Source organism: Neodiprion pinetum, chromosome 2 (genome assembly GCF_021155775.2).
Source record: "Neodiprion pinetum isolate iyNeoPine1 chromosome 2, iyNeoPine1.2, whole genome shotgun sequence".
Taxonomy (NCBI): Eukaryota; Metazoa; Arthropoda; class Insecta; order Hymenoptera; family Diprionidae; genus Neodiprion; species Neodiprion pinetum.
Window position 1 is genome coordinate 5,747,883 of NC_060233.1, and position 18,346 is coordinate 5,766,228.

Here is an 18,346-nt window from a genome sequence, read left to right on the forward strand (position 1 = left end):
CTCGAGGAGCTCTACTAAAAAGTCCGCGAAAACATACCGTTGTCTGACAATTTTGCCAAAAAAAGCATTTGCAAGTATTTTTGAGTGGATTCGCAACGGACTGCCATCATTCATTTTTTAATTTTTTATTTTTTTAAGGTGCGAATCGAAAAATTTGTGTAAAAAGACTGGAATAAAAAAAAACAGTCGTAAAACCCGGAGGGGGTAGGAAAATATTTACAATAATATTTGTTTCTTATATTGTGGTCCAATTAATCGATCACCAATTAACAGCAAACTGCGCCAAACAATTCCACAGTTGCGGATGTTGTCCTGGTCTTTCATCAGAAAGATTAATCGTCTCGGAGAAATTTGGATAGCAATTTTTGTTACCGAAAGATGAGTATTCGCAATATCTTAATGTCCCTGTTTCGTTTCAGTACTGATTTTTCATGAGCAATGATTAATTGGACCACGATACGAATAAAATAAACTAATGTATTCATACGAGTCGTTAAGGTGTACACGTAAAGATAAATTAAAAAAATATGACAATAATTGGTAGCCACCTCTTTCGACAGGCATCCCCCCCCCCCCCAAAGTATTTCAGAGGGGATTTTGATTTTGGGGAACCAGTCTAATGTATATTCTAGACAAAAGAGGAGGGCGTGATCTCCGCAGACTTCCACTAACCTGCCGACTAGGTAGGTATATATGTATATATATATATATGCGTATCATGCCCACCCAACGACTCATCTTATTATACCTGGCAAAGGTATAACGTATAAATGCCTATGTAGTTCGGAGTCGCATGTGTATTAAACATGCAGACTTTTTCTAATAGGTTGCCGTAAAGCGTCCTACCGGGTTAGTCCTTGGATTTTCGTCCGTGGCCCAATGGTTTCCTCGCTTTCCAGGTAAAGGAGCCGCACACAGTCGGCGTTTATATTCTCCTCTTATTTCGCTCTGCAGTCAAACCTAGGCGGAGGGTGGATCCTGGGCCCAGGATACGGTCCACCAGACCCGCAAAGGCGAACCGCCCCTGCGACCTTCGACGTGATTTATGATCCTTCGGGAGCGGCTCGCGCTCCGAAACATTCGAAAGAATTGTTCTAGGCACGGGAGAATAGGGAGAATTGACGCGGATAACCTCGCGGTATGCAGAAACGCGGAGTGGGGAAAACCGGGGAAAATTGTTTTCCTTTCGAGGTCATTTTTTTCTTTCGTACCTTATTTTGCACACCGCTGTCGGCGATACAAAATACATCCGTACGGAAATACCTTAACGCTAATTCGAGTTTATAATATTCTTACAACTATTTATACAATAAAATCTGCAGCGATGCGATTATTCGATACTACGCACAAAAAGTTAAACAATTATTTTATATTCTCCGTGTATAATGTGAAATTATTGTATGCTTCGCAATATCATTATATACCTATACCTATACGTATAATATAATATGTATGATATACATACTAGGCAAGATAATTGGACTCCAGTCATCGCTGCAGGTATTATTATTATTATTATTATTGTTGTTGTTGTTATTGTTATATGTATATATATACATTATTATATATCTCCCGCGGCTTTCCGGCCCGCAGATGTTAATGGAACCAGTTTTAACTTGAAACTAAGGAGAGGTCACCGAGGCCCGTTGACCCCTCGGTACTCTTCCGATGTATAACTCATTTTTCAATCATATTACAAAGTAATTCTCGCTCCCCCCGTAGACGCAAATAAAGATGCGGCGGCTCTTGCACGTATATTCGTCACGGCTGTGTAGGGTCTGACAAAATTACAGAAATCAGCTCCAAGAAGATTCGTCATGCTGTGAACAACGTTGGCGTCTTTTGGTCAAGGTGGGTATAACATTATAGGTATATCGTATACATATTATACGTACATAGTTTTTCATTAAAACGACAATCGAGATACACGATAACGTGAATGCAAAACTTGTTATCTTCCATTTTGTTAATACAATTCATTCGAGCCTCTTTATAATATCGCTCTGAATTTTGAGTTTTAATTTGATTGAGAGTAACGAAACTATTTTAATGCCGACAATATTACATGGGAACTAATAATTACTGTAACGTTATCAGTTACTCAATTTTTGATATCAACCCTGGAAACTGGTCGAGTGTTCCCCCTAACGTGATATGGGTATACACGCATGTGAAACGGAATCCGTTATACGTGCGTTTAGGTGTAGGCCTGTAGGTGCAATAAAGTTCTGCGGTTCCCCCGTTTTAACGAACTTTTGAAAGGCCGCAACATATCGTACATGTAGTATATATACCGCGTCTCTGCATCCCGTTCGAAAGTTATAAGTCTGTTAAACGACGTGTATTTCTGTGAATTTATTCGAATTTTAAGTACGTTAAGAAACGCATCTATTCACGATTAGCCCGACTAATTATTCAAAATAGCTGCCCGTGACATTTTGCACGCCTGCGGTAATTGCGTTATATAGACTTCACGCAAGTGTAATGTATACTTATACTATACACACACGCACACATACAGATTTTGGTGTATGAATTTTATGTGCATGTAATTGCATATACCGACAAACTTGCGCGCAACGATCATTACTACAGAATCGTGCCTCTAATTACACAATTAGCCAATTAGCCAATTAGCCAATTACCCTAATCCTCGAAACGATGTGCGATTACATTCAAACGGTTACACGTCGTTACTCAGTGAAAACTGTCATACTTCTCCATTACCTATACCACATATAATGAGCTAAGCGAAAGTTAGCCGAACGAATGATATATGCCTGGCAGAAATTAAGTTGCTGTAATTAACTCTAAATATCGTATACCTATTGCACCTCGAAATTTTATACCAAAAAAATTGTATCGAATAATAGTAATAAGTGGAGGAACAATACATGCTATATACTTTTTCACGGCTATTGTATTCAAGGATATAATTCCTGGAGTAAAATACCTAAGTATGGGCAGGATACGTCCGTAGACGTCCAAGCTTCGGTGCATATGTATATACGTGTGTCGTAATATGTGTATATGAAAAGAAAAAATATGTTCAGCTTCTCCACGGCACGCAATCTATTATTAACACACTGGATAACGCACGCATGATGAGAAAACGAGTAACATTTGGAAGCACCCTTGTTTCCGGTCCCCCTCCTTGTGCCCTCCCCCCCCCCCTGCTCGGAATTTTATTAGAACTAAATTACAAAGATCGCAGATTTAAGGCTGTATTAGGATGAAAAATCAAAGGCCAGGTAGATTCTAAGAAGTTGGAAATATTTCCGAGTTCTTCGTAATTCTCGACAACGATTAAAGATTGAGAAAAATTGCTGCATGCATTGCAGTCTTATCACTTCGACGATCTTTAGTGCAGATTATAAAAATTTCCGCTTCGCCGAGGCGCCTCACGATACGTATGTATGGATGTATATGCGCATACGGAGAACATAAATTGAGAGGTAAATGTAAATGTTTAACAAAAGCGCGGCGCCTATATACATGCACGCGAAGGCGGGACTTTCCCACGCATTCTCGCCCCTGAAGGTCATCGGGACAGCGCACTCTCCTCGCCCTCTGAATCACGACAATAAAACTCCATACCAATGATACCCTGGTTGACGCAAGCTTTTTGCCATAAAAGCACAAGTCACCTGATCGCGGTCACATGAAAGAGGAAGATAAGGGAAACCGATTAATTCGGATGGATGTTATATAAGTTAGCGTTAGTCTGCGCAATGGGTTCAAGACCGCATTGAATACGTAAGTTCGATAAAAATAATGCAATAATGCCAGAATACCGAAGATAAGAATAATTTGTAATCACGAAATTAGTCCAAATTCTTTTACATTGATTTGTTCACACTACTTGATATTTCGTTTCCTCTGATCAGGATTCAAGTTTTATCGTACAGGTTAAATTGAATCTCTGACCTTACGATTCGGGTTCTGATTACAGGATTTCGGTATTCAAGTAAATTGAAAATACCATATACTAGAGAACCGAAATCCCGTTCAAAACTGAATTGAGATTAATCAATCCCTAAGCTTGACTGATTGAAACCTGAATTCTGATTAGAAAGTCGGAATTTGTCAACGGCTACTAGGACTTTGCGATTAATCGATTAAAAGTAACGTCGATTATTCGTTTTCCGAATTAAGTGATAAACCGATTGATCGATTGTTAGAAAAAATAAATAATCGTAGTCTACGATTAATAGAAAAAACAATTAACCGAAGTCTACGATTAATACATAAATAGAGAAACCAATTAATTAAACGTAACGATTAATCACACAGCCCCTAACGTATGCAAAAACTTACCGACAATAACTTGATATATTCGATAAAACAAATAAACGAAGAACTAGAAGGCTAAATTTAAATACAGTACATCTCTGCGGAAGTAATACAGTATTTTCGAAGGAAGAATTCGTAGATTTTGGTAATTGTAGACTTTAGTCTCAGGACAAGATTTGCTGATAAAAAAGTCTACAATGCCCAAAATCAACGAATTCTTCCTTCGTACATCCTCCGTGGTTGAAACTTCAGATTGGTATGTATTTTTGTTACGAAAAGCGGATCGATGCCCGTCGATGCCGGTACGTATAAATACCGTTTCGTCGATAAGTAACCGAAAATATCGAGCAGCCCTTGTAGGTGCCGGGAGGCGTAACGGGGTAGCGATTTCGAGTATGTGGTAGGTGCGCTACGGATGTGACCCAGGCCACTGCGGCACCCGCAGTCTGCAGGTGTCGCTCAGCATAGCAGCCGCAGGTCATACACGTGGAAGGCCAAGGCGCGACGCCGTTCGTGCCTGGCTCCCAGCGTCTCGCTTTCCGCCTCTAATCTCCGCGTCGTCGCGGCGCCCGTCGCTGGTCCGGCGCTTCCGTTAAACACTCCTATTCGTATGTGCAGCAGCAGAGCATCGCTATGTTTCCTAGGAGAGGAGCGAAGAGAGAAGAGGAGAGGAGAGGAGAGGAGAGGAGAGGAGATGAGATGAGATGAGAGGAGGCAACTCTGCGGCTTGGATTCTATAACCGGGGTACGACGCCTCGGGCCCCGTCTAGATTTGGATTAACGGGACGCCCGCCTCTCCGTTGGGTAAACGCAAACGACGTGTGTGTGTATGCATATATTATAAATCTACGATATGTACTTACGCACCTCGTTCGAAATTGTCGAATCCACGCACGACGTACCGCCGCCGCCGCTGCCGCCAAAAAAACCGTTCTTCGTTGGTTAACAGCCGGATATTACTTGCGGAGACCCGTGAAATTGATCTGCAGATGGACGTGTGTGCGGTTTTTGGGATCGAAGGCGTCAGATTCCGTCACTCCCGCCTGAGATCTGCGATGAAAAGAAGCAAATTAATAACGTAATAAAAACAACTGCAAGATAATAATTAAGAAAACCGTGTAAAAAGTTCCATTACTTTTATATAATAGAATTTTTTCTCCAACGCAAGACCCACTCAACGTCGCAATAGTAACGCCATCTTGTAAGAAGTAACCCTCGAGTTTTATTATTGTTATTCTTTTTTCAGGGTAGGTATATCACCGGTATTGTACCAGCGTACTTTCATTGAAATTATTTTATCATAATAAACACGCTTTGTACAAATATAGAGACGTGTGAAATGTCTGTCGAATATTTATTCACGCACAACTTATGTTCAGTTGTTTCCGATGAGGAGTTGCTAAATTTCGCCGCTAATCACATAAGCGCCACTTGATCGGATTATGCTTGTCAGCGAACCTAGGCGGATGTATGCATGTATGTATGTACGATCGTTTGACAATTTTTTTTCTTTTCGGCCAGTGTATCACCGCATAAAATGATCTAAGCGTGACGCGAACAGAATATGTAACGCAGAGCACTGAACAGCCCAGAAAATATCTTTTAATTGTTTTTGTATCTTTCTCCATATTTCGTATGTTTTATTTCTCCATATTCGACATGTATCGATGCCAGGTCAAGGTATCCAGAGCACGATGCAATAATTCCAAACAATTGAAATGAATTGATATGCACGTTAGTATTACCACACACACCGAGTATATGGTCGATTTCCAATGCTGCATGTGTCCTATGTCTTATATTCTAAACGAAGTTATCCTGTCGGGAATTTGAGTACGTACCTATTAGTACGGCAGTAATATACGACAACGATCGCATACAGCGTTTTCTTACCGGAACCTGTGACTATCACGTTGATTTTTCCGTTCCGACAAAAGAACTGGAAGGAATCCGTGGATAAAATGATTCCAGTTTTTCAACCGACTGAAAATACATTCAACAGCACAGCGGGTAACGTTCGTTAACACCGTTTATCCTCTGAAGATATTATCCGGACTGAAAACATCCGCGAGAATCTAGAGGGCGCTGCTGCGACCAAACAAATGTATTATTACATTACTTAGCCGCCAGCAAGATTCGCGTTGATTTGAACAGAATGTGTTCTCTTTCTTCGATAAAAATTTCAATTCTACGTTTAAAAATGTTGTTGGTATCTCTTAAATCGGTTCACGAATAGACGAAGATATCTTTCGCTATTTGAAATTCAATGAAGATCGAAGGAGTTGACAATTAGGCTTAACCGTTACCATATACCCATATACTAATCAACGCGTCATTTGCAAAAATTTTGGTGAATGATCTTACGTGGATAGACGGGCAGTATGTGCGAAACTGTATAAAACTTCTGCCAATTCGCCACGTGTGCGAATAATGCGCAGCAATGCCTACGATGATATCTAACTATACCCCCGTGGCGGCCATTTTGTTTAGTACACGAAGCCACTACCAGGTCTCGCATAGAATGTTTATCTTCAGAATAGTACCTATAAAAAGGAGGGTAATTTTATCATCTCTTTTTTTAATTCTTTTGCGTTGCATTATGAGTATGAAAATCATAAGCAGTCAGGAAATCGTGTTTCGTAAATTATCATAGCGAGTTACAGAATAAAATTTGCAAATATTAGATACTAATACAGGTACATCAGTTGCATTTTAGTCTATCGATGTATGCGCTTTCGAAAGAAAAAATAAATGAGATTAATCGTATCGTAGACACAGTTGCGAACAACCTAAATGTGAATAGTTTTTTTTCCCTCATAGAACTCTACAATCAATTTCACAGAATATCTACGCAAGTGCTCAAGAATTAGAAGGAAAAAATTGTATAGGTGAAATCTGAATAATCACAGGAACGTACGTTCAAAAAGATGATAAGAATATCATCGGGAAATTGCCGGGATTTCATTAAAACCAATATTTTGTCAACTTGAAAATAATTGCCAATCAAAACTTTGAGTAACTAATTTGATGAACAATATTATCGAAATATCTGTTATGCATAAATAAGTTTCAATGGGTGGTATTATAATTTTTTTTCTGAACCCATCGGAGAAAACCCCGTACAGTATAAATTCACTTGTCTGACGGTGACGCTCTCATGAATCTCACGAAATTCTTCAAAATGCAAAACTCGGTTTCAAAAATTGAGCCACGCTCAGCCAACCCTTTGTCAAACGATTTTTTAGCACATTTTCCAGTGAAACTGGAACTAAATTTTTTTCAATAATTCCATGGGGTACACCTGACGTACCCTGCAGTTACATAAAAACTGCCAATCACAGAGTCGAAGAGGATATACGGATTTAGAAGTACCACCCATATATAAGATGGGTAAAATTATTTTACTGTTATGAAAAAATAAATTTTACACATTTTATATATATATATTTTTTTTCTTCTCTTCATCAACTTACATCAGAGTATATTATGTATGGTGGTGTCAGTATTACAATGTTTCCATACCTTTCAAACACACATTCGAACTTCCAATTGATTCTATAAACTATCAAGTTAAAATAATAATTAATAATTAATAATAATAATAATAATAATAATAATATATTTTAACTATGTACAAGTTTGGTATATCAATAATAGCGTCGACCAAATATGATACAATCATAATAGTAAGTTTTGGATCGTTGGTGACGAATAGCGTTGCGACGATACTCGCTCACATTGATTGAATGTTTAGAGGGATAAGTTAAGTTGCTTCTTGTGTCTATTATATCTAGTCCTAGAAAGTCAGTTTATATATGTATTTATTTGTGTGTGTGTGTGTGTGTGTGTGTGTGTGTGTGTGTGTGTGTGTGTGCGTGCGTGCGCGTGTGATATAGTAACTAATCATCAGCGAAACGAAAGTGTCACATAAAGCCCCGCGAGTTTCACGGTTCAAGCATAATAATAGAGGTCGGCGTGCGTACAATTACAATATTACTACACTCAATCTTGACGTGAAATTGTACAAAAATCAAAGTACCGCATTGGCACTTAATCGTACCCGCGTCAGTATGGATATTAGAGGAAATCAGTTCCGGCGTAGACACGTTATAATAAATCATCGTTATCGATAACTAGCGCGTCGTCGCTCGCCGCTGGACGTACAACCGAAAACAGTTGATAAACGATTATAATATATAAATTAGGAATTACAGGTCTAATAATCTAAACTCGCCCCGTTACTATACAACGAAAAATTTTCTGCTTTATCATCTTGTCATTTCATGTTTTTTCTTTCTTTTTCAACCGACGATCATCAGAACCACTGCGCGCGTTGAATAGAAGGCTAAGCTTTCACAGTAGGAGGTCGAGGCTAGGTTAAACTAGGCTAAGTGCGCTCGCCAAGTAACTGTCGCTGTAAACAGATTGCAAGAATTACTCTCCAGAGATCGAATACAACAGCAAAGAAACAACGGTCATCGACCGTATCCCAAATCGCCTATCTAGTCAGACATTTGGTTCTGGTTTTCTGACTTCTCGATAGCTGCTACGTGGTCCGGCTTCTCTCCTAGCGCGTACCTCTCCCACATTCGATGATACAGCATTTCCATCCCGTGTGCATACATTTTGCAGTTGAACAGTGGACTCTCTGATCGTGCCTTCCAGACTTTGGCGCGAATCCCTTTCAAACTGTGGAGGTGGAAAAAAACAAGATTGACTTACACAAATCGAACGGATGGAACTATGAAATTCGATAGAACACAAGCAGCTTTAGGCAGACCGTGAGCCAGCCCTCGAACTTCCCGTTGGCATACTGCCGGTGCCAAGGTCACAAATAGAAAATATTAATATCTAATTCGAATTTCGAACTACCGATTCAGATTCGTAATGAACGATTCAAAATCCCTCAGGTTGCACATTACACAATATGACGATTCTTGATATTTTTAACCACTATGGTGGATCCACCATTGCAAAATTTGGAAGTCTCGCCTTGTATTCGTTATCGGTGACCTAAGAAACTTCCACCTACCGATTTCTATCAAAATTCTAATATTGTTAGATTTTTCCCACTGTATTGGATTTACCATTTTTGATTTCGCAAATTTGACTTCAGATTCGTGATCAGCGGCCCAAAAATCCTCGTGGTACCAATTTTCGTTAAAATCCGTTCATCCATTCTCAAGATATCGTCATTTTAATTTTATTTTTTAGAATATTGTTAAAAAGTGCTCAACCGATCAAAGCCAGAATCTAATCGCTTGTAAGTTTGAAAAAACCTCGTCAATTGAGACCAAAATCCTTGAAATCCCATAACTCGTTCTGGAGATAACGTCCGATAAAAAAATTATCACATAGGTATGTACGCACACACAAACATTTATCGAAAAATAGTCGGAGGCAATTCTCTACATCTCAAAATGTCGAAATCTAGTAAAATCTCAACTTTAACAATCTTTTTTTCTCTGAAAACAGAGAAACGGGAAGCTAAAAAACGATAGCTACCATTTTTTTCCTCTGCACCAAGCAACTTCACTCGCAACAAAAATTCTCTAACACTATCCTAGGTTTCTAATGTGCATATCCTCGCAGCCGATAATTTCAAGCATCATCGTCAAAGGAAACACCCGTATAAGCGTAATTTTGTCTTGTACTTACAATTCACGATCGGTTCCAAGCCGCACTGCGATATCCTGATACTCCTGGCGCGTTCTTGCGACAAGTTCGGGGGCTCCAAGAGTGTTCAATTGGCTAGCAGCGACACGAGATGCTAAAGTTTCACCGGGCAGTGTAACGACCGGTGTTCCAGTCCACAAAACATCCATACTCGTCGTGTGACCGTTGCAGAGAGGGGTGTCAAGACAGACATCGGCGAGTTGTCCACGCCTCACGTGTTCCTCTTTCGCAGCGACGTTGCTGAACAGAATTCTACCGGGTGCAAGACCAAGTTGCTGGGCTGTGGCTTGTAGATTCGGTTCTCCGACAGCTGGGAATCGAAGTAGCCAAAGAACAGAGTTCGGCACGTGTTTCAGAATCTGTAGAAGAGAATGTGTTTCAGGGGATTTCTTGTCTTCCGTGTCCGCGTTGGTCGTAAAAACTGATTTGGAAAGCTAAAAAAAAAAAAATCCAACTTGTGCAAACTTACGTGTGCCCACATGTGAAGAGTGAGAGGATCGATTTTGTAGAGTTGATTGAAGTTGCAGTAGACAACCGCGTCCTCCGGCAGTCCGTATTGCTGTCTTGTTGTGATGACGATATTTTGCGGCACCTCTTCGCCGGTTGCGGTTTTGTTGTTAACCTGCGTAGTCGCCATTCCATTCTGAACGACTACCCCGTTCACGGACATTTGACACTGACCAGAAGCGATCATTGTCTCGATCGGTGTTGTCGTTGGTAGTTCGGCAACTTTGAGTGAAATTTCTAACGGTTTCTTAGAATCCGGTACGATTACCTCGCGGATTTCTTTTATCAATGTACTTTCCATCATCGGGGAAAGATCGGTGGCGTTTATCACCGCCACGTTGTCGGCAACCTTTCCTTTAGAGTTCAGTTTGTCCGTTAAAATCAAACGTTCCTTCAAATGGGGGAACATTTGTCTGGAAAACAAATTTTTTGCATCGATTATCGAGACTGGAATTCGTACACATATACATTACGTAATTTCTCAGTTTCTTTCGCTTACAAACGAACAGAAATTCAAATTCTAACACAATGTTGCAGGACTCATTGTCAAATTATTCAAATGACGATTACGATGAACATGAATTTGCCTACCTGTGATCTCCGATAAAATATGTATGCGGCATGTAAGCGAGTTTTTCGCTGTACTGATTGGCGAGTTCAAGTGGTGAAGTGACTTCATCTGTGATGAGATAGTCCATGAAGCTGGCACCGGAAGTTCCTGGATAGCCGAGCCACATAACTTGAACAGGGGCGGGTCTGAGAGCGAATATTTCATTCCTGGCACCTTTGGTATAGCCGTTCATATTGACGAGAATGTGAATTCCATCGGCGTTTATACGATCGGCGGCTTTGCCATTGCACGGAATCTGCGAAAGATCTATGAAATGTTCTGCTTCCCTCGCTATCTTGGCACGAAACGCTGTGCCGTCGTCAACGCTCAAGGCATAACAAAATATCTCAACGTTATTCTTCTCGTGAAGACCGGGAATCGATTGCATCAAGTGACTGGTCGGATGATTTCCAAAGTCGGATGACACGTAGCCAATCTTTAGACGTGATCCAATTTCCCGTGGGTATTTGTAGGGCTGTTTGTGCAATACGTGGATCTGAAATAAAGGTCATCCGGTTATCGGCGCATTCTGAGGTCTTGCGAAAAATCACAGAAATGAGAAAATGTGGCTTCTAAAACAAGCGACTCTAGAGCATCTCGCAAGACTTCAACCAAAAAGGAATTTGGTGGAAAATGATGAGACAAAAATATTCATCTACCTTCTCGATGCACAAGTTTGCGTGTCTGGCGGCGATGGCCTTCCTGAATTCGTGAGAAAGCGGATAAAGCATGGAATGATGAGGATGAACGCTGGGCAGCCTGTTCTTGTCCAGTTGTTCCGCGACAATGGATACGAGCTTCTTCATTCTGGCCTCGTAATCAGTCCAATCGCAAACGATTTGTAGACAATGAGCGAGGTTGCAATAAGCGTCAGGAAAATCCGGCTTCAGTTTAAGAGCGGTTCTGTAAGATTGTATAGCCTCGGGAATATTTCCGGAGTCTTTGTGAATCGATGCCAAATTTGAATGGGCATCGGCAAATGCAGGATTAATCTGTATAGCTCTTGTGTAACACTGAAGGGCTCCCTGGATGTCCTGCATCTCCTTCAGAGTGTTTCCCATGTTTGAATACGCGTCAGCAAAAGTTGGCTGTATGCGTATTGCCTCCTTGTAATGCATTAGTGCTTCGTTTAGTTTTCCTTGCTGCTGTAAAACTGAAGCTAAATTGCTGTGAGCCGCCGCAAATTCGGGAAACACTTCTAACGCCTTCAAGTACAAACGTGTCGCCTCTTCTATGTATCCCTGTTCTCGTTTTATGTTGGCCTGTAAACGAGAAAAAACAAAACAAAAATCATTCACAAGCAGTGTCAAAATATTGAAGAAACTTGACTGCCATTGGTTTTTTTCACAATAATTTGCATGAATTTCGTAAGTGGCTGTTTACTCGTGATTGGAATAAGTGAAATTAATATTAGCATCTCTTGAAACGTTTCAACTTTTTCAAGTTCACCGAGTTTTTGCAATATTTCATATTCAGGTCGTTTGCGATTTCCAATCTCCAAGCGAGAACCGACGCAATGCAAATACTATTGTTATCATCTATCTTCAAGAAAACGATAATTTTATTACAAAACATTATTCATACCATATAAGTCATGACATTGTAACCGTCCCATTTTGCATTGTGAAACATTTTTTACGATTTGATTACAACTTTCGTTTTAAACAAGTATATTAACACAGGATTCAAATCTTTTTGAAACAGGTAAAACCTTCCGTAACTAGTTACACGTAAAAAAAAAATATCGCGATTATGTTATCACGGGATCGTTTTTTCTTTCATTTTCCTCTCTTTTCTCTTTTCTTATTTCGGATTTTTTTATTGGGTACCATCTAAGTGCGGAAAAAAAGGAAATTGCGAATAAAAGAAATAAACAAATAAAGTATTGTTCAGTAAGAATTAAACGTAAAAATAACAACAACAACGACAATAATAATAATAATAATAATAATAATAATAGGAAAGGAGACGAAACGGGAAGAAGATTGTTGTAGAAATTGTATCCTAACTTTGTTCTAACTATAAATAGAAAATGAGATAGAGAAGAGGGGAGAAAAAAAATAGATGAATGCAATAGATCGCGTCAGTGATAAGGCGGCATGGCAATCCGATTTCCGAGAGAACGTGAACACGGCGACAGACGATAATGTCGGTACACGGTGCAGGGAAGCGAGTAGCTTACTGTTTAAACCGAAGTTGTGCTAATTGAGAAATTACAAAATTGAAATATACAGCAAAGCTTGGTGAGATGATGATGATGATGGTGGTGGTCGTGGTGGTGGTGGTACTGGATGCTGCGAAATATTCTGAAACCTATCCGTGGGTAGTAACGCAGACTCAAAGCAGCGGAACCGTTATTGCATCATCACCCCTCTTCTTTTATCATAACTGTATTTTAGAAAGGCTTTGTCATATCCTTCAGCGTTTTTATTTTTTTTTTTTCACGTCACGGCGATTAAATTTGTACGAGAGATTTCTGAACAATTGACCGGTTAAATTTGCTCAGCAACGCGTGAAGGTCCTGAAAAACCTACGCGAAAAATATTTTTTAAAGAAATAACTGCTTCTTATTGCAATATTATAACTAACCAGATTGTTGAGGGAGTCTGCGTGAGTCGGACAAAGACGCAATGCCGTGTTGTAACATTCCTCGGCCTCAACGACTTGGCCCTTTTCTTTAAGCGCGTTCGCCAGATTGCAATAAGCATCTGGGAAGTTTGGCTGAAGTTCAATCGCCCGGCGATAAGTGTCGATCGCAAGGTCGATGAGTCTGAAAAATATAGAAATTAGACAATCATAAAGAAATATTTCTAAATCTGATAACTCCAAAGTCATAAGCTATGACAATTTTTTTTTTTTTTTTCAATCATTATTCTCATTTTTAAAGAACAGATTTAACTAAGTAAAGTAAGTAAATTTAATATTCGAAACTAATAATCACACTAAATAGTTAGTTGCAGTAACATTATTTTCTTGAATCTTCAATAACATTAAAACCGTGTATTGTAAAGATTATATTACACCCACATTTTATCGGAAATTATCTATCAACTCGAAGAAATAAAAAAAAAAATTTTTTCCGAGTATTGTCATTCCGTGCAAAAATATGTTACTCTCCTAAAGTTTACTTACCCCTGTTCGTAGTAGACGCAGGCCAAATTTCCATGTACCACTGCATTGTTCGGGCTGAGATTTAGTGCTCGTAGGTAGGCAGCAACAGCTCTAAAACAAAAAGACATCGTTCGTTAAAATTAGTTTCACTAGCGCATTTGAAAAGAACAAGAGAATAAAAAAAAAAAATAATAATAATAATAACAACAACAATAATAATAATTTCGGGGAGTAAAAGTTGAAAATCACCCGTCCATCAGATTATCGTCAACATTTTCCGAAGATATACGCTGATGAGAAAAAACAAGAAAGCTAATAAACTCTCGGCGCGCACTGATCGTGTGAAATCGAAGGTTACGACACTTGAGAGCGGCTACGCATAAATTTCAACCACCGACTGGAATTTCCAAAATTTTCCTCGCAGATTATCGATTTGACAATATTTTACGCTGAATTATTACACAGAATTCAATATACTGAATTTCATTTCAGTAGTTCGACATTTTTGAACGAAACGCTCTGTTGTTGAATAAATTCTTGTAAACTAATACAACAATAGATTAGTTATTGATGTCTTGTTAAGAAAGTACAGAAGTAAATAAAATAAAAGAAAAAAAAGAAAACAAAAAGTGAATGAATAAATAACGAAAACGGACCGGTTTTCCGTTTAACGGTTGAAGTTTGATCGCGTACAATTTTTACCGCAAATAGAATAAAATAATATATACGCGGTTTAATTAACTCTGAAAAATTGAAAAAGGAGACGCGTATGCCAAGTGATGATGAACCTCTTAATCCAGGACTTGATCCAGGAAATGCATCCCGGAGGTGTTGGCCGAGATATGGTGCTTTCCAGCTGAAGGCGAAAGGACGGTGCAACCGTAGTCGATGGTGAAATCACCGTATAAACTATGACACACTGGTAATCCATTCCTTATCCATCGCTACCATGCGATCATCACGCGATCATGTGTATAAACTCAAGAATTACTATTATTATTTTTCCCTTCCAAATGTACAAAAGGTTTCACGTATATGTAATACGTGTTTGTAAATACAATTTTACGCGATTATTACAATATGTACCAAATATATGTTTGGAATACCTTGTTTAGCGATTTATTATAACAGACGTAAAAAACATAATTTTTATCTCACAGCAATCGTTTGTTTTTAATTTGTTTAATTTTAAATTCTTAAAAGGCTCTCGTCGTCTTTTCTTTTCGTTTTTCTTTATTTCCTCACACATTCAACAATCGATCGATACGGTATGTTATACGATTATAAATATAATATTTATCACCATTTAATACGTACATACGGTATATATATGTATATATATAATATGTAACATTGAGCTTGTTTCGCAGTTTTTGTAATATACATATATATTATACGATTCAGTCTCTTGGGTGCGATAGTTGTGATGTTGGGGTTGGAAAAAAAAAAAAAAAACTTCACTCGAGACGATAAAAAAAAAAAAAAAATTAAAAATACGACACAAACTCAAGTTATACGTATCTGATAATTATTATATCGTCAGAGTTTTTATTGTAATTATACGTTGAAGCTCGAAAAGTCGATTTCCTCTTTCATCGTAATGGAAAATTTCATTCCGCACTGCGATCAGTCTTCGTAAAGTATTTAATATAGGTGCTAAAATATTTAATCGCACTTTTTATCCTCTTTTAATACAAGCTCGATAAGACGTAATTACAGGGATTGTTTTCCTGGCAAAGTTTAAAACCGTGTCGAAAATTTGAGTAATTATTGTTATCGTTTATTGTTGTTTATCGTTATTATTGTCGTCGACAGAATTATGAAATTGATTTGTATAATTTGGTTGTTTTTTTTGTTTTTTTATCGCGATTTGAATGTTTATTTTTTCTTTTATTTTCTTTTCTACACACTCTTCGAACAGAATAAAAATTATAAATCGTTACATTCAAATTGATTGTTCTGTACCAACTTGCGATAATTGTAACCAGTCAATACGTAATATCAATTGGACAATATTACATCGGCATTAAATATACAGTAACGAACTCTTCATTCTCGCTGGTTAGCTGTAATCATTTTTATTACACCTCGTTACTTTCGGCGAAAATATATAATGTGATCATTCGTCCCTTAATTACGGTCATTAGGCGCATAAATTACAGCAGACATGACATAGAACAGCGGCTATTTCATTTCATTTCATTTCGTTTTATACGTTTTATCCTTTTTTACGGTGTAACGACATAATTATCGCGATTTTTATCCGACGCAATGAAACGAAATTACAACGTGTGACGTAAACACTTACGTTAAACGAGAGCAGGCGATAAAAAAATTTTAGTGCATCGACATTCCGGAGAAAATTTCTTTCGAAAACGTAAAAGAAATATTTCAATTCAAACATCAACGATAATGAAAGATGTTCGTTTCTAGATCGCGGCAGAAAATTGATTTCAAACAAACGAAATACTTATGCAAATAAAATGAACAATTCTTTATGAATCACAAAGAGATCGGTGCACGGATTCGTTTATATTTTATATAATAATACATACAAACACGCAATAGACACTCTCCATAGTTTTCTATACACACGAGTATATAAAATTACGACATATCACACGTATCTGTACGTATTCAATAAACAAGACGAAAATCTATTTGTTTTTTTGCTTTCTCCTTTTGAATACGACAAATATTAGGCGGCAGCTGCATTTGGATTATACAGTATTAATATATTAATATACAATGACGAGCTACTAAAAATCGTCGTATTTTCGCGACGCATATACGAGTTCATATATATTTTTTTTCATATGTTATAATACGATACTTAGATGCAAAATTCAACGACTAAAAATATGCAATATTGTGTGTATAAATAATAAGTGTCGAAGCTCTCCAAAATTTATTCATCTTCCCTTCTTCTTCTTCTTCTTCTTCTTTTTTTTTTCAACTTACGATTAGTTTAAGAAAAATCACAACAAACGAACGCGATGATTTCAAATGTCTTTTTATCTCCTTTATTTTTGTCTCTTTTCATTATTTACTCGTTTGTTTACGCATTAAAACAAGACAGTGATATATGAGAACGATACGATCGAAGGGTGATGTTACTGTTATTATAATTATTGTATATATGTACAGAGAGAGAGCGAGAGATAGACAGAGATAAAGAGAGATCCTGATATAAGGAGACAGACGGCGTGTTGCGGAGGCTGCGAACTAAACTACTGGTTGGTTGGCCGTCGGTGCGGCAGTGGCGTTGGTGCGTCGCGACGCTCGGCGTCGAAAGGCGGCGAGGAACGTTGGAGGGGAGATCGCGAACGGTTGCTAGGCGACAAGTTTTTTTCTTTTTTTTTCTCTCTCTCTTCTTCTTCTCCTTCCCTTTTCTTTAATCTCTCTTACTTTCCGTCCCTTCCATTTTCATTTTCATTTTATTTTCTCTTCACCGTATATATTTGTTAAAATGATAAATAAATAAAATGAATAATAAAAAAAAGAAAATCCATTTTACTCTATACTCCTCTATCCTTCCGTTTCACGCGTCCGATGCGTTCCTTTTATATTAAACGCCCGATTAAGCCCGCTAATATTGCACAATCGATTCATTCCGTTCGTATATTTTCCGTGCTATATTTCAACCGTGATAAAAACGGCAATTTTTATATATATATATATATGAAATGATGATAAAATTTGTAGTATGATTTTTACTTACACCTTTTCAAATCTACAGTTAACGCGTTGCGTTTCATGTTGCGTTTTCGTAGTAAACATAGAAATATAATATATCTAGATTGTGTAACGAGGTGTTCGAGTTTCAAGATGATTTGTTACACCGGCGCCACGCAGTCGCCGAGAAGAGAAATTTTTCAATTTCGATGTAAGTAAAGAAGCAAACGAAACAAAAAAAAAAATAAAAATACGTTGTTAAAAAGATGGAAGAAAGAAAACTCTACCAATAATGTATTATCAGTGAAAATTTATGGCTTGTTTTTCGGTTTAATATCTTTGTTTCGGGAATGAAAAGAATATAGCTTGTAAAAACTGCAAGTATATTAATTATACACAACATTGAATGTGATTGAAAAACGAAATGATAAGATATTAAAACCTTGTTTGAAATTTCAATGAAACAAGCTTTTT

The 18,346-nt window shown here is 38.0% G+C and overlaps 1 protein-coding gene and 1 long non-coding RNA gene across 10 annotated transcripts in view; both read right to left on the reverse strand.

Annotated features, from left to right (window-relative positions):
* LOC124212131 (uncharacterized) overlaps positions 1–6,806 on the reverse strand; it is an 84,900-nt gene extending 78,094 nt beyond the window's left edge. The window contains exons 1-2 of one of the 6 annotated variants that reach the window (XR_011176400.1): positions 5,429–5,843; positions 5,161–5,343 (exon numbers count right to left, since the gene is read on the reverse strand). This is a non-coding gene — a long non-coding RNA (uncharacterized lncRNA). Of the gene's footprint in view, positions 1–5,156; positions 5,344–5,428; positions 5,849–6,134; positions 6,351–6,657 lie in introns of those variants that run through there. The other 5 variants (XR_011176398.1, XR_011176401.1, XR_006881576.2 and 2 more) reach the window with 5 other exon arrangements.
* Positions 6,807–8,109: 1,303 nt separating this feature from the next.
* Positions 8,110–18,346, reverse strand: part of sxc (O-linked N-acetylglucosamine (GlcNAc) transferase sxc) — a 39,054-nt gene continuing 28,817 nt past the window's right edge. For 3 of the 4 annotated variants that reach the window (XM_046611898.2, XM_046611897.2, XM_046611895.2), the window contains exons 6-12: positions 14,219–14,308; positions 13,676–13,856; positions 11,746–12,348; positions 11,068–11,582; positions 10,439–10,889; positions 9,952–10,328; positions 8,110–8,982 (exon numbers count right to left, since the gene is read on the reverse strand). In XM_046611898.2, the coding sequence (XP_046467854.1) occupies positions 8,796–8,982; positions 9,952–10,328; positions 10,439–10,889; positions 11,068–11,582; positions 11,746–12,348; positions 13,676–13,856; positions 14,219–14,308 (2,404 nt within the window). In that variant the 3' untranslated portion in view covers positions 8,110–8,795. Of the gene's footprint in view, positions 8,983–9,951; positions 10,329–10,438; positions 10,890–11,067; positions 11,583–11,745; positions 12,349–13,675; positions 13,857–14,218; positions 14,309–14,985; positions 15,493–18,346 lie in introns of those variants that run through there. The other variant, XM_046611899.2, reaches the window with a different exon arrangement.